This window comes from Oryzias latipes, chromosome 14 (assembly GCF_002234675.1).
Source record: "Oryzias latipes chromosome 14, ASM223467v1".
NCBI lineage: Eukaryota > Metazoa > Chordata > Actinopteri > Beloniformes > Adrianichthyidae > Oryzias > Oryzias latipes.
The window spans coordinates 14,008,225-14,028,577 of record NC_019872.2 but is presented as its reverse complement, the minus strand read 5'-3'; the positions used below and the strand labels follow the sequence as shown (position 1 = coordinate 14,028,577).

General features: G+C 38.4%; 2 protein-coding genes across 5 annotated transcripts; one reads left to right on the top strand and one right to left on the bottom strand.

The window, feature by feature from the left end:
• Positions 1 to 220: 220 nt before the first annotated feature.
• LOC101165911 (pyruvate dehydrogenase E1 component subunit alpha, mitochondrial) lies at positions 221 to 7,080 on the bottom strand. 2 transcript variants are annotated; one of them, XM_004076357.4, is made up of 11 exons: positions 6,924 to 7,080; positions 6,259 to 6,327; positions 6,006 to 6,179; positions 5,795 to 5,921; positions 5,267 to 5,358; positions 4,638 to 4,730; positions 4,394 to 4,549; positions 3,390 to 3,461; positions 3,242 to 3,309; positions 2,775 to 2,883; positions 221 to 1,771 (listed from the first exon to the last, which is right to left on the bottom strand). In XM_004076357.4, the coding sequence occupies exons 1-11, from the start codon at positions 6,969 to 6,971 to the stop codon at positions 1,607 to 1,609; spliced, it is 1,173 nt and encodes a 390-aa protein (XP_004076405.3). In that variant the 5' UTR covers positions 6,972 to 7,080; the 3' UTR covers positions 221 to 1,606. The 2 variants fall into 2 exon arrangements, with proteins under 2 accessions (XP_004076405.3, XP_023818161.1); XM_023962393.1 differs by lacking the exons at positions 221 to 1,771; positions 2,775 to 2,883 and adding an exon at positions 2,926 to 3,118.
• Positions 7,081 to 7,772: 692 nt separating this feature from the next.
• On the top strand, positions 7,773 to 19,759 carry LOC101161431 (MAP7 domain-containing protein 2). Of its 3 annotated transcripts, none has more exons than XM_011483478.2 (17): positions 7,773 to 7,967; positions 10,015 to 10,107; positions 10,480 to 10,572; positions 10,664 to 10,741; positions 11,144 to 11,307; positions 11,474 to 11,570; positions 12,038 to 12,127; positions 13,924 to 14,030; positions 14,109 to 14,224; positions 14,545 to 14,891; positions 14,982 to 15,126; positions 15,208 to 15,382; positions 15,457 to 15,558; positions 15,652 to 15,702; positions 15,891 to 15,927; positions 17,372 to 17,915; positions 18,018 to 19,759. In XM_011483478.2, the coding sequence occupies exons 1-17, from the start codon at positions 7,931 to 7,933 to the stop codon at positions 18,277 to 18,279; spliced, it is 2,538 nt and encodes an 845-aa protein (XP_011481780.1). In that variant the 5' UTR covers positions 7,773 to 7,930; the 3' UTR covers positions 18,280 to 19,759. The 3 variants fall into 3 exon arrangements, with proteins under 3 accessions (XP_011481780.1, XP_011481778.1, XP_011481779.1); XM_011483476.2 differs by having other exon boundaries at positions 7,820 to 7,967; positions 10,354 to 10,572; XM_011483477.2 differs by lacking the exon at positions 12,038 to 12,127 and having other exon boundaries at positions 7,820 to 7,967; positions 10,354 to 10,572.
• Positions 19,760 to 20,353: the final 594 nt, after the last annotated feature.

Sequence of the window (20,353 nt, the reverse complement as noted above, 5' to 3'; positions counted from 1 at the left end):
TGAAATGAGTTTGTTATATCTGAGAGATTTCTTGTTGTATGTTCTACAATTAAAAACTAATTTTCAAATTGAAATAAACCCATAAATCAAATAAAAGAAATGATTGAGCTTCAATTAGAAAAACCACAAGGGTGCTGCCTTACATTTTTAATTCAGCAGTTAATGTGATGGATTACAGGTGTTATAACCATTACATTCATTCAAAGAACAGAGACAACGATATCTTCCAACATTTTTATTACACAGAAACATAAATTCTTCCCTTGCATTAATTACATCTCCCCATAATGCAACAGTTTTCCCCAAATAATCACATCAGCCACTTCAAGTTGAACAAAGACTTGAATTGATAAGTGAAAAGCAACATTTTGTATTAAGAACACCCCCCCCCCCGGCTTCTGGTCTGCCTAAGGGGTTTCATAAAACAATCAACGTGAACCTGAAATTTTTTAAACCAAAAACAATTTATTCTTACAGTTATCCTCAAAAATTGTAAGTTAGCTATGGCAGAGCTAAAAACTCAATGTCTCATGTTTCTTAGGTTTGAAAAGGGAACTTCACCATCACACCTGGATGGATGTACATCAATTATCTGATGTGACCAGTTTTATGCTTCCTGCAGTTGCTAAGGGGAATCCAATGACCTTTTCTCAAATATGGAAAACAAAAAGACTGAGCTCAAAATGTGGGTTTACTCAAATGAATACAGATGTAAACAGTCCAGTCCTGCTTCAGAGCCCCATCCTTTCGCTTCATAGCTGCAGGTCTGTCAGGCAGATCTTTGGTTTGGCAAAATAAATGTTTTTAGTGTTTTCTTTGCCCCTTTTTATACACAAAAAGAAAAACTGGTTTATAAAAAAAGCAAAACAGTCAAGCACTAACCTGCTACCTTTTGTCATGTTTCTGTATCCACGGGGACAAAAGAATGTTGAGTGAATTATACAGTTATTGTGTAGATTTATGTGAAAAAGAAGAGTTTTTTAGGACACAATGTTTTTTTGAGAGGAGGAGCCACTTTGCTTTTTTATTTCAGAGAACACGTGAGGACTGAACCTTTTACCCACAGATACCAAGATTGATGACAGGATGTTTCAAACACATTTTACAGAGTTGCAATGTTCTGTGAATTATTAGTATGTAAACCTCAGTACATAAAACTAATTTAAAAGGTGAAGTAATTTTTTTTTTTTTTATCAATAGATAAGGTAAAATAAAAGAAATTCCTCAATGAAACAGTTGGAGAAAATTCACTTGAGGTCTATCTGAGGTTTATCCAAATTATAAAACATAATTTCTCACATTATTTTTCTGTAACATTTAAAATGTATTACAAAGGGTCACCATACATTACAGCAATGTCAAGAACATGGAGTATGTTCTACAACTCAAAAACGATTTGTGCAGATATGAATAATCCCAGACAGGAAAAGACAAAGACTGAGTTTCTGCAAATGTGCTAAAGGCCCTCCAGCTGTTTAAATGCAGATTTCATGAATTCAACTGAGGTTAGAACTTTTGGTACAATGTAGCTGTTAGTGATTTACTTACAAATAAAATGGGTATTGAATATGTTTTGGGCTGATGAGGTAACAGAAGAACAAAGAGTTTAGCTAACAGACTTGAGCTTGGCCCACGGGTTCGTGCCACGCACCTCCACCGGTGGATTGTTGGAAAACATGTGATTGCACAATTCATCCAGAGGTGGCTCTGGATCTGTGGTGGCAAACTGAGCAGCATCTTCAATTTCTTTCCTCACCTCCACATCAATCACCTAAACAGAAAAACACAACAGGGACAGATGTCAGACATATGCATTCTTTAGATTATATCTACTCGTAATATTTGTGTCCCAAAGATCTAAGTTATGCCAGTGAGGTTGAAAACACAATGTTTCAATGAAAAAAAGTAAGTCCGTATCGGTAAGTAAGTAGAGCCAAGTACTGACAAGTAAGTACAGCTGTAAGTAAGTACTGATAAGTTGGTACCGCTAATTAAGTAAGTACAGCGAAGTAAGTGGGTAAGTAACTACTGATAAGTACAGCTAATTAAGTAAGTAAGTAAAAACAAGTACTGATGAGTAAGCAAGTAAATGAGTGAGAGAACCATAATACAAAAAGTAGTTAACATTTTTTGTGATTCTGAAATGTTTTTAGGGAGAACCTTAATAATACAAAACAGGAGTTTTGGTTATTTGTTTAGATCTCCTAGGAGACAGTAACAAACATTTAACTAACATGAACAGAACCCAGACTTAAGCCTAACTGACAACCAGTAAAATAAAAAATTCAAATTACTTATTATTACTGAATATGTCTTAATAGGCATCTTGCCGAGACATATCTAACAACTGAAATTATAAATCTCATTTAAATGTGATATAATAAAGATTGTAATCAAAGATTGTAATCAAATGTTTACAGCTCAAGCTTAAAAAAACCTCTTATTTTTAGTATCACAAAAGTTAATATTATAGATAATTGCAGCAAATATGTTACGGGATGCAAAATTTAAACCATGTTTGCAATTTTACAAAATGTCTTTGAAATGTTAAGAGCTCTACTCTGGACTGCTTACTTTAAAAAAGAAAGGTTTTGCACTGGAACATAGAATAAGCTACAGACTGAATGATGGAAGAAAATATTTTATTGCTGATATTATGGTATAATTACCATATAAACAGCTGGACTCTTAGAGGTTTTTGTCTTTAAAATAAGATCTGTATTTCCCAAACAAACATGAGCTAAAGGTAGCTGTCACTGAGCCTCAAATATTACCTTCAACTCTTCCACGCTTGCCATGTTGTTGCTGAGGAGACGATCCTTCAGCAGAGAGATGGGGTCACTCTTACTGCGAACCTCCTGGATCTCCTCACGGGTCCGGTAGCTACAAAGGCAAAGATTGGTGCGGCGATGTTGTAGAAACGCACTTTATTAATCATTTTTTCTATACGGTAAAGATCATTATTAGCACTTATCAGATTTGGTGTTAATATTTTAGGATAATTCAAATGAAAAGAGAGGGAAAAACAAAACAAATATGCATTGATCAATCAAACAACCAGTATTAGTTATTTGTGTTAAGTTCATCCTTAATCTGAGGTCAGGGCATTGCAAAGTCACTATGAAGGGACAGAAAGACAGAAGCAGGAGGGGGGCCAGCAGCAGATAAGACAACATTAACATAAAGCTTTATTGACAATTCAACAATGACAAACTCAAGAACAAATGAGGATTAAATGTACCTGATGCCAGGATCGCTCATGCTGTGGCCGTGATAGCGGTATGTCTGCAGTTCCATGAGAATGGGGCCCTGTGGAGCAGTTGGACAAACAAACTCTCAAAAGGACTAACACAACTTCTTCATTTTTCAGATTTAGTGTCTAAACAAACCTTGCCAGACCGGCAGTGTTCGGCTGCAAACCTTGTTGCTTCACGAACACAAAGAACATCCATCCCATCAACCTTGAAAGAAAAATAAAACCCTGAAATTAGAGCTTCTTTGTTAAGTAACTATAAATTCATAAATACAGTAGAAATTAGGTCAGCAAAGCTCATATGAGCTTAGTTTGGGGGGGGGGGGTATAATTTGTGATGCAACTGCATTTAACAAATGCTGAAAGTTTTTTTAAGTAAATTACGGTAGAACATTTTACTGGATGGAAAAACTCAATGGATAAATAATGCAATCATTTTAAGAAGTAAACAAAGAATGTGACAACTTATTGAAGTTTAAAGCTCGAAAAGTGATGAGTTTTTAAATTAGGTGTTCAGACACAATTTCTAACCAGACAATAAACCCAAATGCATTTTTAAAAGCCTCAAATATTTATTTTTGATATTTTTAAAGAATGTTTTTAGAATAATATTAATCAGTTTTCTTCCAGCTTTAAGAATCAGACAGTTTGTTATTGTTAAAAGTGAGGATAAGCGTGCAGATGTTTTACAATCACACAACTGTGCATTAGTGTTACCCTTAGTTAAAAGAAAACCCAGAGGGAAGATTAATTTAAGAAACTCTTGCATAACTTAGTGTCAGAAAATAATAAAACCAAAGTTGTTTGCAGTCGTCTGCATTAAGTAGATTCAGAAATTGGGAGATGAAGGAGATATAAAGGTTAAATTGGGTCAAAACTGGCCTTGGCTTTTCCAAATTTAAACTGAATTGTGAAATAATTTCTAAATATGATGCCGGACCTGGTCTTTTCTAAAGATGCAGAGACGTTTAAGGACTTGATTTTAAACTTTAAAAAAACATGTTGTTTTTTCTGTCTAACTTGGGCTGCTCTGAAATATAATGAAAATAAAAGCGTTGGTCGAAGTAAGCATTCTTTTTGCTTCTTTTAATCTCTGTGTCAGTATAAGAACAGATAGACGGCTAAAAGAATGAAGCGTACCCTAAGTCCAGGAATAAACTCTCCTCTCTTGTAGTAGTCTGTGCTGGCTGCAGCTCGCTCCACTGATGTGCCCATGCCGTACCTGTTGTTCTCACAGATGAAGATGACGGGCAACTTCCACAGAGATGCCATGTTGTACGTTTCAAAAATCTGACCCTGTGTAAATCACATAAAAATATACGTTTTGACCCATTTAAAGTGATACTCTGTCAGACTAACCAGTAAGATGATTTTTGAGTCATACCTGGTTGGCAGCACCATCCCCGTACAGACAGACACAAAGCTCATTGTTGCCCTGATACTTGCAGGCCAGCGCCACACCAGCACCAAGAGGAACCTGAAAGGGAAAGATGTTTAACCTTTCTTTCGGTGAGCAAAAAGATCAATTCACTCTGTTCTGATTTTTTTAAGACATGAATTGCCATAAAAAAACATGAGGTATTATTTATGAGACATAGTTGTCTTTATGCCAACCTAATATAATAATGGGAAAACTCTGCTTTACTTTGAAATTTGTGTTAAAAACACAAACAAACAAATATTTTGCAGTAAATAGACTCCAGCCCTGGATGTATTCTGAAGACACCTCAAAGCATTTATGCACAGGCTTTGAAGAAAACCAGACATGACAGATTTGAAAAAGGTTGCTTCAAATTCAATGTTTGCATACATGTAGAAATCAACCAAAAACACTAAAATATCTGTGAACTTTAGTTCAGTTTTGAGAGGAGAAACGAAAGACAGATTAGCTGATGATTTTTCCAAAGATTAGACATTTTTGTTGTCACGGGACAATAGTTCACAGATTTTGCAGAAAATGCAAGCCTTACACATCCATTAACCATAGGCTTCAAGCAGTCTGTGGTCGCATACCTGAGCTCCAACGATTCCGTTTCCACCATAGAAGTTTTTACAATACATGTGCATAGAACCTCCTTTGCCCTTTGCAATACCTCCTCTTCTACCTGTACATAACCCCCCACACACAAAGACAAATTATGTCAGGGAACATTCCAGAAATTGTTTCTCTTTTCTACTGAGCATTTAGTTTTTTTCCTGAGATGAGAAACAAGTTTACAGAGTTCAAAGCAGGAGCATCTACAGTTAAGGTCTGGCAAGTTTTAAAGAGCAAATGTGAGTCTATAAGTTTGGGAGTTTAGTTTATCGGTTGTTTTGGAGGTAGATAAGTCAGACTTTTACTTTGAAACCAACTGCTTTTAGTCAGTCCGAGCCCTTTCCTGTTCTGCACCAGATGCCAACAATTGACAAATGTATAGATTTTCATAGAATGAAATGTGTTACAATAGTATCATCAAATGAAAAAAACAAACTACCACAGAGGAAATCCAGAAACAGTGTCAGAGAGGCATTATATAGGAACAGTTTGGACTGCTGACACACCTGTGAGTTCAGCCATAATCTTCTTCACAGTGCCTCCCCGGGTGTAGGTGTAGCCGTGGGCACGGTACGCAGTGATCAGGTGATCGCTCATATTAATGGATGCTTCGATACCAACAGCACAGGCTTCCTATGAGAAGACGCAAGTAGCTCAAGGTAAAGAAATTGCAAGACTTCAATTGTGTAAATGAGAATTAGAAGGAGCTCCTTTAACCTGGCCATCATACAAGTGGCAGAACCCTCTGATGATCTTCTGCTTATACAGCTGGTCAGCCTTCAGCTCCATCCGCCTGATGGTCTGCATGATATGGTAATACTTCAGGCCCTCCTCACGAGTCATCACCACCTCAGTGGCCGGAGCCTCATCCAGTTTATGGAGGTCGCATTTCTGACGGCGACAAAAAGCACAAATATGAATGCACGTCTGGGAGAGCAACAGGCACCACAGCTTTGGATTCAGAGCTTACCTTTATTTCAAAAGTAGCCTGGGTTGTGAAGTCTGAATAGGAGCGCACGGAGACTGCTGCTGCAGCGCCCTGTTGTTCAGTGACAGAAGAGCAGCAAATCTTCCTAATCAGTTTGGGTTTCAGAACCAGTCAGCTTAGATTTAACACCAGCAATGAATCGTGATAAAAAAAACAAAAAAAAAAGATCATTTATGGGGAAAAATGCTGTTTCTTCAGGCATTTCTTCCCCAAACAGCTACTTCAGTTTCAAAACAAGCAAAAACAACACAGGAAGCTCTCAAAAAATAGTAGTTTAGGTGTCTATCAAATACATTTTAGGTGTTGCTGGTTTTTGCTAGCATACATTTCTATGTTGTTTCATGTTTGTTGTCTCTATATAATTTATTAAACAACAAATATAGTTCGTGCTGTAAACTACTTTTCTGATCAACAACAGTGGCAACGGTTATGTTGTTAACCGCGGAAACGGTCAACTTCCCCAAATACTAAACATTTAAACGCATTTGTCTTATTTTTGTGCCAAGCCAGATCCAGATTTGGCAGTTCGGCCTACAAGGTCAGAACCAGGATGTCCCGATCTTTTTTTTTTTACTTCGAACTTATTTCAGGAAACCAACAAATACAAAACTGAAGCAGTTCGTGGGGTAAAACATGTTCAAACTTACACTCTTCTGAGCGCAAGCCCTCAACAGACTGGATATATTAGTCAGCATCTTTCCCGGTTCGGTTCCAGTCGGCAGAAATCCGTCCTTCCTAAAGCCCCTGTCCTTCCGGCAGCATTCTTCTTCTGCGCCTGTAATGACTGTAGCGTGGACAGTACTGCCCCCCTGTGGTTTGAGGGGTTTTGCAAAAACAAGTGTAATACATTATTGCACTGTATTATTCTGTGTAAATAAATGAATGAATGAATGAATAAATAAATAAATAAATAAATAAATAAATAAATAAATAAATAAATAAATAAATAAATAAACGTAATAAAATAACTATAGAATTTTATTCAAATGTATAATTAACTTTTGTCCGATTTTTTTGAGTTTTCTGATACAGTCAACACAAATAAAGCCTAAATCTAAACCAATCGTTGTTTTTACAATTATAGATTCTAAAAGAAAAGAAAAAAGGAATAAGAAGGTTGATTAGAGTAAACAATTGGGAATGCATTGATATTTTTGCTTTTTTCATTTTAGCTTAATTAAAAACCATCTTTTAATGATTCCAAGTGATACGTTAAGCAAATCATAAAGTTGCTGTAAAGAGACATATCAGAGTAGCTTTAAAGGCGGCTACGACTTTCAGAAGGTCATGGTAAGGCACGTTGTATGCATTTGGGACAAATTTCCAATCTTGATCTTAAATATCCAACCAAATACTGGAGTCAGAGATGACAGTGATTTGTATTGGAGCAGCAGGAATCTCGGTGCCAGCCTGCATCTCTGCGCGCGCTCACGCGGATTGGCACACTTGACTTTCATAATTGTAAACCCGATCGCATGCGCGCCCTCGTCCCATCCCAGCAGCATCGATCTCCTCATGATCCCAGTCTTCGGAGCGAAACTGTCGTTGAAGCCGGCTGCTGCTGTCCTCCCTGTGGAGGAGAACCTGCGCACGTTCACTGCGGACTGGCTGCGTTGACCGCGCGCTCGTTTCTTTGCGACACAAACCTGCTGCCATGGCCAAAATGGTCACATCGCCGAGCGCAACGACAGGTAAGCTTGATTCAGTCTTTACTGAGGTCAATCTGATCAGTATTAGTACGTTTGCGGAAGGATTTAAAGCAGACTGTTGGATGACGCATCTGACTTCCTGCGCTTTGCCTCCGGCTGCGCATCGATCACTGCTCTTTACCGCTTTTTTTCCTGGCCTTTCTAACGGCACATTTCAGTTGCGGCTGTAAATAAAATGCGTCTTTAATTTGGTGATTGTTTTAATCAGTGCTCTAGGGACTTGATGTTAAATACGAGCAAAATAAGTGCGATTTTCTTTGTTTCCTTTTCTTTTCTCTTTGTGTGCCAGCGCGGTCTCTTATGGGGGCAGGTTCTCAGCATCAGAGCTGGGATGCGCTTCAAAGCGAATTTTCTGGTACTGTAATTGGCGATGATGACGTGACTCGATTCGCTGGATAGGGGGGAGAGGGGGAGACTGGATGAGCAGGCGCGCGGATTAACCATCGTTTTATGCGCATCAAACCATTGTTAGTTGATTTTGCAGGTTAAAAGCTCGGTCATGATGGAGCATGACTATGGTGTCAAATTCATGCCTAAACTATTTGGCATCAAAACTGTAAAACCAGGAGACCTCATCCTCATTCTGGCAACCTATAGGTGGAGGAAGATCTCATTGCAGGCTGATTATCAAACTAGGACACATTCGTTCTGTTCACTATTTGAGAAAGTGTACATCTGAAATGTTTTGTGAAACCCACTTTGGTGCATTTGTGTCTCAAAGTGTTTGTTTTGTGATCTGATCATATGATGACAAAAAACAAAGATCCACATGGAATTCTTCTTCCTCCATCTTTGTCTCATCACGTCTTCATCTCATTGCTTCACTTACAGTTTAGTGAAAAGCTCTAACAACAAACAGTTTCACAGATAAATCTGGTAAAAGGGGAGAGGTGAAGTTAATATGTTGACCAAACAAAACACTAACCAAATAATAAGAAAGACTGCGAAAAAGAAATAGCATTTTGATAAATTAACATTTATTATTCCCTAAAACTTAAAAAAAAAAAATAATAATAATCATTCAAAAATAATTTAAAAAGATCTGTGAAAAGTGGAATAATATTAAAGTCAGCATTTAGAAAAAGGAGCAAGACTTTAATAACATCTGAACATTCCGTTTCAGAACATTTTAGTAGTACTTTCTTTTCTATAGGTAAATTTGTATGTCTATTTGGGATGCAACGATTTGCATTCTTCAAGACCTCAATTTTTGGGTCACGGTTCAATATAAGATTTGTGTGTTACAAAACAACAACAAGAAAACTAAAATTTCACAAAAATATAAATAAGGGAGTAACGAAAAAAACTTTCAGCTAGCTTATACTATGCCTGCTGTAATAAAAGAAAACAGTAAATATAAACCCTTACAAAGTTTTGCACAATTGTTTGACAACTTTAGTGCAAAAACAGCAGGGATACAAAAATTCACATTCCCTGAAAATTGATTTAATGGTGTAACAAAGAGTTCACTTTTCAACTGATAATTGTGACATCCTTAATACCTATCTGTATTTATCTATCTATCTATTAATCTCTAACTTGGTATATCTGAAAACATATACAGTGCACAATTATTTCTTTTATTTTTTTCTTTAAAAGTATTGGGGAAATAACATCAACTGATGGTATCAATATTGTTTATTAAATAATTAATCTCTAATTTGGGAGGAAAACAGTTTGGTATTTCACCTGAGCTGTTAAAAATGACACTTTTTTTTATCTCACTTGCTCAACATCTACTTTTGTGATTTCTTTATATATATATAAACATTTTTTTACCAATCAAACTTTCCTTGTTCAAGTTTGAGTCAAGATCTATTGGGAAAATTGCTGAAAAAGAATTTATATTTGTTAAATTATTTAGAGTTTTCTTTATTTCACTTTTATGTGATATTTTGTTTCAAACTGATATACTGATATACATTTTGTCACTGTTCCACACTAGCTCAATGACACTGAAGAATTCCTTTGGTAGTTTAAAAGAACAATGCCATATTTTTCATCACATTTGCTTTGTTTTTTCCATTAGCTGAAAAGATGCCTCAACCATCCATCACTCTTCTCCCTGACAAGAAATCTCCAACAAACGGCCACAGCTCTCCAGCTCGGACAGGAAGGAGTAGTGAGTAATCTCTCTGGCTTCTGTCACATAAATCTTGCTTTCTTTTTAGAAGATCTCCTCTTGATGAAAGTCATTTATTTAATGATTTGCTAGATAGCATAATTTCTAGTATCCTTGCGGTCTGCAGTTGCAGGTCTGCACATGGACAGATAGTATAGGAGGGACATAGAGGGAGGGACTGCCAGCATGTGTGAAATAATGACCACATAAGGATAGCCTCCTCCCTTCTACTTCCTTATGTTGCAGTTCTTCCTTGGCCTGAAACCTTTTGCAACCCAAAGCATTTCAGAGACAGCTTAGCTTTCCCTCTGCTGGTGAGAAAGAAGCACTGCACCTTCCAACCATGCGGACTGTGCTTTCTCCATCCTGCAGCTCCTTCAAACTCAGACAAGAAGCCCCACATGAACGGATACGCATCCCCCTCCCACTTAGCAACTAACGGGAACAGCCACGGTGGCAAACAAGGTGAGGGCTCCTGCTCTGATAACGTTTGGTTCTAAAGTTTAGCTGTATTTTCTTTGTTTTCTGATCACTGACCCGTCTCCTCATCGTCCAGGTGTGGAGGGTTACATGAAGACGGATGACAGGATGCGTTTAGCCAAAGAGAGGCGTGAAGAGCGGGAAAGAAGCCTGGGTAGGGAATGTCCTGGTTGTGTCTGGAAAGCTCTCAAACGCCTCTGGGTTCCTCTGAAGTTCATCCAAAATCAAACTGAGCGTGTTTCTTTCCATGGCTATTGTGAGGGCTTTGCTCACTTGAAAAGATTCATTCTGAGTTCACTGGTTTCTTAGATGGGATTAAATGTGTCAGGGTATGTGACAGTATAAAATGAGTCTGCAGAAGTGGGTCTACAGATAATCCTGCAGCTCCAGGAGGTGGTCCATGCAGTCAAAGACGTCTATCTTCATTATTTCATTTTGTTGTATTCATTTGACATCTACATTTGAAGCAGACTTTTTAAGAGTTAAAACAACCAAATAAATATACATGTTTAAAAATCAAATGAAGATAATACGTTTATGTTGTGGAATCTTGCAGTGGCAAGGGAACAGTTGATCAGGGAGAAGGAACGGCGAGCTCGGCTGCAGTACGAGCGCACTGTGGAGGAGCGCTGGAGGCGTCTGGAGGAGCAGCGGCAGAAAGAGGAGCAGCGCAGAGCTGCAGTGGAGGAGAAGAGGAGGCAGCAGCTGGAGGAAGAGAGGGTCAGCTGACCGGTTTTCTGCAAAACTAGTGATCATGTTCCAATCTGATGTTTTTTTTCCCCCCATTACATTCAAAACACATGGTTGCTGATGTTAAATCCTTTTTGATCAGAGATTTTGGAAGGGGTGACATTTAAATGAAAACAATGCTTTGTGTTGCATTCAGGAGCGACTTGAAGCCTTGATGAGACGCTCTTTGGAGAGAAGCCTACAGCTGGAGCAGAGAACAAAACGCTGGAACAGGGGCTGCCCTCCAGGAGCAGGTCAGGCCTGCATGTGAATTTGGAGATAACTGAGGCCTGTTGTGAATGCAGGAAGCATGGAAACAAGTTTTAAGCAATACATACAAAAACTGTTACTAAAAGCCTTTGCTGGCACTTTCAAAACATAAATTCCCTGATTTCCAAAAGTGACAAGATGGAATTACTTCTGCATGCATGTCCTGGTTCTCTTACCCTATTTGTATGGCTTTTAAACCTGTAGTCATAGTAAAAATATATTAAAGTATTACAGAAAACTATAATTCAGAGTCACCCTAATATCATATTTAAAAAAAAGTCTCATTAACTTTAAAATTGAAAGCACTACAAGGGACCTTTTTCAGTCACAGTGGGCCCACAGGACATCCCTGCTGCATGTTAACCCCCATCCTGTCCACAGCTGATTGAGGACCCGCTCAGACAAACTGTTCGTAACGCTCTGTCTGCTCTGCTCCGCCTGCTGCTTATAGGTGACTGTGAGAATGCCCCACTCCCCTTCTCCGCTGCCTCCGCCTTTTCCCATGGCATTGCCTCCCCCCTTCCTGCTGCCAGCGAATCTGGTAAAGTTAAGCCCCCTTGCCCTCCCAAATGCATCTCCCCTCCTCTACATCCAAATATCTGGTTTGAGAAAACAATGGAAAAAAAGCACATAACTGCCTCCTTTCTGTTAGTTAAAGTTTCGTGCATGCACTTCAGAGGGTACTTGAGGTAAACTACATTTGTGCAGAGCAGATTGTGTGCTTAATTTGTCGTTTTTCTGTTTGTGCTCTTGTGTTTTTTTTGGTTTTCTTTTTAAAAAGGTTTTAGCTCTACACTGACGTTTCAAATGCATATTGCACTCTTTAATGGCATATTTTGACTTGTGTAACATTAGCTGCAAATTTAGAGAGAAGTGTTGCACCTGCTGTTGCAACACTTCACAGGAGAAAAGAGGACAATGTGACAGCTGAGGTTCCATCCAAGTCTGAAGAAAGCCGTCATCCGTCAGTAATCCATCAGTGTCAGATCAACGTTTCTGCTTTCGGAAACATATGCTATCAAAGCATGGCTTTCGCAGAAGAAAACCTCTAGATGCAGCTTTGTAAACGTCTCTGTAATTACAAATAGGCAGAAGATCCCTGCAAAACAAGGAAATCTCATTGGTTGAAGTGCTGGAGGTGTTATTTTCACAGTTTGCTGATAAATTGGGAGTGCTTCTTTCATTTTTGATTGTGATAACCCAGGATTAGGTCCTCACAGCAGTTGACAGCAGTTAAGTGGTGCAGCCTGCACCAGACGGCTTTGGAGATAAAACGCAGATGACCTAGAATTCAAGTGCAGGGAAACAGGGACAGATATAGTCAGCCTGGTGAAATGTCCCCACTCCTTCGAGACTCCTGTTTTAATGAGAAATTGGATGAGTAGCTACAAAGGATGTCAGATTATTTCTGGAATCTTTGAATGAGATCAGATGCTGGAGTGTTTGCTTTCTCTGTCTTTGCTTTGCAAAACGTCTTTATTTTCTATTTGGACAGGTGAAGAAATAAACTATTGGAAAAAGATTCTAACTGTGCACATTGAATGCATAGCACCCGTGTCAAGGCAATCTGTGTTTTTTCATAAATCAGAAGTTTTGCTCACATAAAAATGCATTGAGGTGGAATCAAAAATTGCACTTTGATAGAACAATGCAAATAAATTTTATTTTTTATCATTTCTTTAAGAAAAACAATAAACCAGATGTGGGTTTTTTAGAATGATATCACATAAAAAAATCAATTATACACATTTGTAGGAGCTTGGTCTCTCCTTATTTTGCATAAGGACACCTAATTAGAAAAATGACTACTGCAAGTGCAGCTATATTGCAAAATAAATGATTTTATTTTTGTGGATGTGACACCTTCAGGGATGGTTGTGGTGTGGCGGATTGAAGAGCTTTTCAAAATGCAGCTGCAGGCTTGGTAATGTGAGTCTCAGTTGTCAGGCAGTGTTCAGCTGAGATCTGGGCTTTATTTTCAGCAGAAAAGCAAGTCTCACAAAGGGAGGAAGTGTTGCAAAAAGCCTGACAGCTCTTTGCTCGGACGATGGATTCTCAGTTTCTTGCTCTGCTACCTTTGCCTGTAGAAGCACTAATATTTGCGTAACAGTAAACATTTTTCTAAAGTCGTTAAAGAAATTGAATGTAGATTACAGGGATTCTACACATTTTCACGAGTGATCAATAAAAAAACAACCAAAAAACTAAGAGGCAAACTGATCTCCCTCTCCACATCATGTCTCCTTTTTTTTTGAGTCTCACCAAAATAATGGAATAATTTATCTCTGCAAGTCTGGTTTGCTGTTGTCTGATATAAAGATGTTTGTGGTCACGCAGCTCCCTGCAGCCCGCACAGGTCACCTCTCTGCAACTCACTTAACCATGCAGACCACTACAGAACTGGAGTTCAGGGAGGCTCTCAGTCCACCCCAAACACTCCCAAGGTCAGACCTCCAGGATGCCATGATCTTCACTTTTTACACACACACAGATTTCAACGGTTTTCCTTACACTGACTGCAGAAAGAGCGCCTGCGCAGAGATCAGAGAACTGCTTCCCCCGGTTGTGGGTCCCCTGTGCGGAGATCTGAGTCCCCTGCTTGTGTCCCAAAGCATTTGAATTCTCCCACTACCTCAAGGTAAGATGACTCGCTTCATTTTAGAAGTTCGTCCATCAAAAATTTTTGTTTCTAAAGCCACACAGCAAAAACAGGCCCTTTAGACCTAAGTCAAAAATCTTTAAATAAGTAAAAACAATCTGTCAATGGGGTAAGAAAATTTCCTTTTTTTTATTTTAAGAAAAAAAATTCTAGTCACCAAGACATTTTTTCTTAAACTATTAACTTTCTTGATAAGATTATTTTTGTTGCGAGACAGAAAATAAGAATTTTTTTCTTGAAACAAGGGTCTTTTACTTTCTTAAGATTCAGTTTTTGTAAACATTTCCACTTGTGTTCAGGTTGGCATATAAGGCACGCACCCAGTCTCCAGGCAGCCCCCAACACTACCACCGCTCTCCAACGAGACACTGGACCAACCCGTCAGCTGAAGATCGGAGGGAGGACAGTAAAGAAAGAAAGGGTGGAAAGTGCAAAGCAGAGAAAAACAACACCGACGTCAACAGCTCAAACCCATCTTTCCAAGCGGAGAAAAATGGCAGCTCTGAAACCACAAAATGCAAGTCTGGCAAAAGTGAACAGTGTGACAAGAACTTCACTGTGGACAAGAGTCAATCTCCTGACAGAAGAAACCAGACGGCCATAAAAGTGGACTCCTCTGGGAACAAGGGTGATGACAAAAACAAAGGTGAGGCTTCTCATGGAGACCTCATTTTGCTGATAGGTTAAGTGGATTTCTAGAGGTTCTACACCTTTTTTCAACTTGTGTTGTTGACAGATTCTCCACCAGTCACTCCCACAGGGAAGTTGGCTGGCACAACGGATGCAGAGGAGGCCACCAGGCTGCTCGCAGAGCGCAGGCGTCAAGCTCGAGCCCAAAAAGAAGTGGAGGAGAAACAACGGAAAAAAGAGGAAGAAGAGAGGCAAGTTCATGTGATGATAATATATTTTGTCAAGAAAAAGCTTTTATTTTTTTTAAAAAACGATTAAAACATCTTGATCAGATTGATGGAGGAAAAGCAGAAGAAGCTTCTCGCCCTGGAGCAGCAGCGGGAGGCGAAGGCTCATCCAACAGAAGAGAGAAGGAACAACGTGAAAGAATCAACCGGACAGAAAAAAGAGGAGAACACAAAAAAAGTGGAGCAGCAAAAAGAGCTAAAGATCCAGGAGGACACAGAGGTCACGATTTTACCTGTAATCTGTAAAGTGGTATCATTTCTGGTTCTAAACACACATTCCTGTGTTGTGAACAGATGGACAAAGTCAAGCCCCAGCCGCGAGGAGGTGGGGAGCGTCAGCAGCAAGACACAGAGCTGCTCACACAAGAGGAGAAGCAGAGGCAACTCAGAAAAAAGGTACATTTCAGCAATACATAGGTGCTTATTTGATAACAGTTTCACAATTACTGGAAAGTTTACTATTCGAAGGATCTTTGTGTGCTTTTGCAGAGAATTGAGGAAATCATGAAGAGAACACGGAAAGGTGAAGCTGACACGAAGGTACTTTAGGAGACTGTTCTCGCAAAGTAGACCTGCTGCCTTTAACTCCTGTTGATGACATGACCAAGACGCTTGCTTTGTTTTTTTATTTCTTTTTATCAAAACTCTCTGTTGTTCTTTATATGTATTAAATTCTATTCTTGGGGAGACAGTGGTTTGAACGTCTTTTTTCTGCCTTAAATCAAAAGGAGGAGCAGGTGGAGACAAAGTCCGTCTCACCGCCAGGTCAGTGTGTGCTTTACCACCCTGCAGACTCTCTGCGTTGGCTTGACCTCCGTGCTTTCCGTTGCCCCCGGCTTATTGCCTTGTGGCTGTTAAAAAAAAGAGAGAAAACAAGGCATGTGTGATTTATTGTTTGACTTTTTTTATCGGTGAATCTCAAGCATGGGAAATAGAAAAATAGATTATTTTTTCTTGAGTTGGCTTGTCTTGAGTCTCCCCTTGAGACAGCATCCTCATTCCAGCACTTTTCTTCTGAGTCTGCTGCTTCAGCTGAATTCTTTTCAACAGCAATGCACAGCAAAGATCCATACATTGAGGAATTTTTTTTCTTCATTTTTTTGCACTGTGAGCAATGCCATGACCTCTCTAAGAAGATGAAACTCTGCATGCATTTTCAGCAGAACCCTTTTATCTGCATTTTTTTTTTTTTTGTTTCCAGGCAGTTTTTAGGGGGTATTTAGAACTGATGCTCACACATTTGCAAATTTAAAGACTATTTTTCACAATAGGTTACTCTAAATATCAAAATGTATGTAGATTTTTAGTCTTTAGTAGGACCTGGTCATGGATTTGAACTCACAACCTTCCAGTCTCAGGACAGACACCCTTCCACAAGGTCACAGGCCGTGTTTTATGTGGTTTTTCTCCAAAGAGATTAAAAATTACAAATCTGGTTTGCTAATATTTGAAGGTCTCACCTAGAAGCAGATTTCTGACTTAACTATTTTAATGGATCCACTTTAAATAAATAATTAGGAGATCTTTAAAAGTACTCTGAGCTCAAAGTTGATTCCAGCCTAGAGATTTGGAAAAGTCTGTCTCATTCATTAATTTATTTTAATATTTCAGTATGGAAGCTTTGAGTGACATGAAATTAAAAACATTTGACTCTTCAGTAGTTTCACCCTGACACCTCAAATAATGTTCATAAGGACTTTTATTTTCAAACGCTGCTTAGTAATTTTTTTTGATATCAGTTGTTTGCTGTTTTAGGCTGCACCATTTACCAGTTACATCTAACTTTGCATGGTTTGCAACTTTTAATACAAATTCAAATATCAATGCACAGTTTATGGTAGCTAAAGATTCAGGTAACAGGGATTCTCTTTTTGTGGAATATGGAGAAGCATCTGCAGTGAATGACTTTTTTTCTGCAGAGCAGTGCCATGGGGCAAGCTGACTGTAAAATTAGTCTGTTCTTGAAAATGCCCTTGTAACTTTCACTAAGCACTCTCTTGGGGACTGCGCACACAGAGCAAGCTCCCGATGATTGAGCAGTCACTGCTGAGTTTTATAACAATTAGGCTGCAAAATTCCCCCTAAAATGCCACATGTGATTCTAATTTTTAATATATTGTTTGTGCAATCATATTTGAGCTCAACTGTAAACTTAGTTGGAGAGTCTAACTAAGACAAAGCCCTCTGTGACATCTGCTACTCTTCGCAGGGGACATAAAACCTAATGCTGAGGTGATCAAACAAGAGAGCGTAAAGGTTGAGTTTCAGGTTCAGGTTGAAACAAAACGGGGTTCTCCTCTGAAGAGAGATGCAGCAGTGCTCATGGGGGGTAAAGAGGAGAAGGTTCATCACGTGACTCCTGAAAAGAGGCCAGGCAAACAGCAGGGAGAACATGGCTGGCAGTTTGGGAGAGAAACCTCTCCAGCTGGTGCTGTAAAGCAGCAGGTGGACCTGAATGAAAACAAGCAGCTCAGAGAAAATGTAAAGCGTAAAGAGCCTGTGAAGGCGGTCGCAGGGGCCAATGCCAACCACAGTGAGGATGGTACCTCTGTGGGCAACCATCTTGGAGGCAAACAGCAAAGCTTAAATGCACAGGCATCAGCTGTGGGGAAAGTTAAAGCAGGGAACAAGGTGGAGGTGGTCAAACCCTCTGAGAAGCCAGTGGAACGCTTATCCCCTCCAGTTATCAAGCTGGAGCCTCTGGATGTAAAGCGCTCCGGCTCCAGTGATGAGGTGCAGTCAATGGACGTTAGGTAAGTCCCCTTATTCATGGACCTATCACAATTTCATCTTGAGAAAAAAAATCCTTACTTAGCCAAAAAAAGTTATGATTTTTTTTCCTACTTATGCTTTAGTCCAGCTTCAAAGGAAGAACTGATCTCAATCCCAGAGTTCTCGCCCATAACCGAAATGCAGAACATTGTCCTGAACGACAACCGAGGTCTGGAGGAACTCATGGACCTGACAGGAAGTGCCACGTACCCCAAACAGTCCTCGGACAGCAGCATTGGCGACTGCAACAAGAACCTGATAGAGGGTGTTGTCAGTCCCATGTCGGACTCTTCAAAGCACCTGGTGGTGAAGCCCCCGTCTCCGAATACTCTCAGCATCCAGTAGCTCAGCACCCCCATTTTTGCTACTTAACTTGTCTGTTTTTCTTGTTCACATCTGCACACAGACACACAGGGACATTGCGTCTATGTCAGTATGTCCTTGTCTCTACACTTACAGGAATAAAGCCATAGACATGGAACTAAAAAGAAATAATCAAAACATCTCACATATACTAACTAATCCTTTAGTGTGAAATAATGGATCAAATGTATGAAAGGACAGGAAAAGACAAATATATATAATAACATTAAGATCACTTAGTGCAATGGAAAAATACAAAAAGAAAAACATATTTAATGATGATGATGATTTGCATTTGCCTGATTAAAAAATATTGTATATCATTTCCAGGGTTAGCTTTATTCTAGAATGTGTAAGCAAACACATATTTAGAGCTTACAAATCAAAAACATCCTAAGATGCAGCTGAACGTAAACGTATTTCTCACTGATAGGTTAACTGAGGTTAATATTGTTGTTTATTTTTGAAAGATGTTGTTTTTTGTTCAGATGTGCATCAACAGGGGATTTAAATAAAAAAAAACTAATTTAATCTGTCTGAAAGCAAAACACAGCTAAACTGACAACACAACAGGAACACTTCAAAACCATGAGACATTTTGAGATTATTTTTTTCTGTTTTTTTCCTGAAGTGACATACGTGCATGTGCAGGAATGAGTTTGCAACTATTAACCTGGATTTAAGCACTTCTTTAACAGTGCATCATCACATTTGTAGAACATAGCAAATCTGATCTTTAGAACCATTTGCAAATAAACTCAAACATGTTAAAATCATGTTGAAATCAATTTCAGCACATTCTAATTATAAGGATTGTGTGGCTCACGGTGATCCAAATGCTTTGCAGCTGAAAAATTGAAAAATGACAAAGCTGTTTGTGCACCCTGAAAAACTGTTTTGCAGGTGGAGACAATATAAGACTAGTCCAACTTTTCTTTCCAGCTAGAATTATCTTACGTAAGTCAGAAAATAATATAAAATTATCCAATCACTGCCTGTGAATAAGCAATTAAACAGATTAGCTTTATGAGGAATGGATCATATTTGTCTTTATTATTATATAGCCATGGAGATGGTTGTTTATGTGGCGTTAAATTTTTTAATTTTATTTTTTTAAGAGAAACTAACTTGCTTTGGACAAATAAATCCCTTTGAATCGAACTGAATCAATACATGAGAGTTTAAAGGAACCAAGGAGAGGATAGAAATGTTAAATAAAGACCTGCATCCTGCTTTGTATTAAGTAAACCTGATTTAACAAGGACAATAGAATTTTAGATTAAAAAAGAATGTAAACGCTTTACACAAGTGGTTCTAGATGTTTGTGTCTGCTCATCAAACACAATTAAACTGTGTCACAGTCATCAAATGTCTTCAAGTACTGCAAACACTGTAAACTGTATGCTTGGGCATGGTCATTACTTCATGATCTAAGTCAATAAAAAGGAAAACTAAAAATGTGTAGCGCTTTTTTTATATGAATGTGAACAAGCAGTTCAGATGTTTATTTAGGAATGAGTTTCATAGAAGTTCATACAATGTAAACACACAACAAATGTATGCTACAAGGCAGAAAAATTTGAGAAATACTTATTATCAATTTAATTGCTTGTGAAAGCATGAACAATATCTCTGTGTTATCTTGGTTTTGTGCTCTGAACCTCTGAATAAAATAAAATAAAGGTAACTTAAGAAATTAGGACTTATAATCTTTTAATAGAATCCAAATGATATGTCTGAAATGAATGGACCACAGCTATCTATTTTTTGCAAAATGGTTACCAAAATAAAAGGCTTAGGCTATTTATAAATGTGGCTTTATCATCTTGCTTTCCTTTTATACATATAAAAAAATATGTTGTCAGTACCCTGTGTAGCCCAAAGGGTACACTTTTAAAGGTAAACACATTTTAGTATTATGGTGCTGTTTTTAAATGTTGTGTTTTATTTTGATGAAAGCAATTCAGAAGTAGAGTAAGTGATGGCAGTAATTTTTAAGGTAAGTAACTTATTGAAAATAAAATAAAACCAAGGACTACTAAACTGTAATATGCCC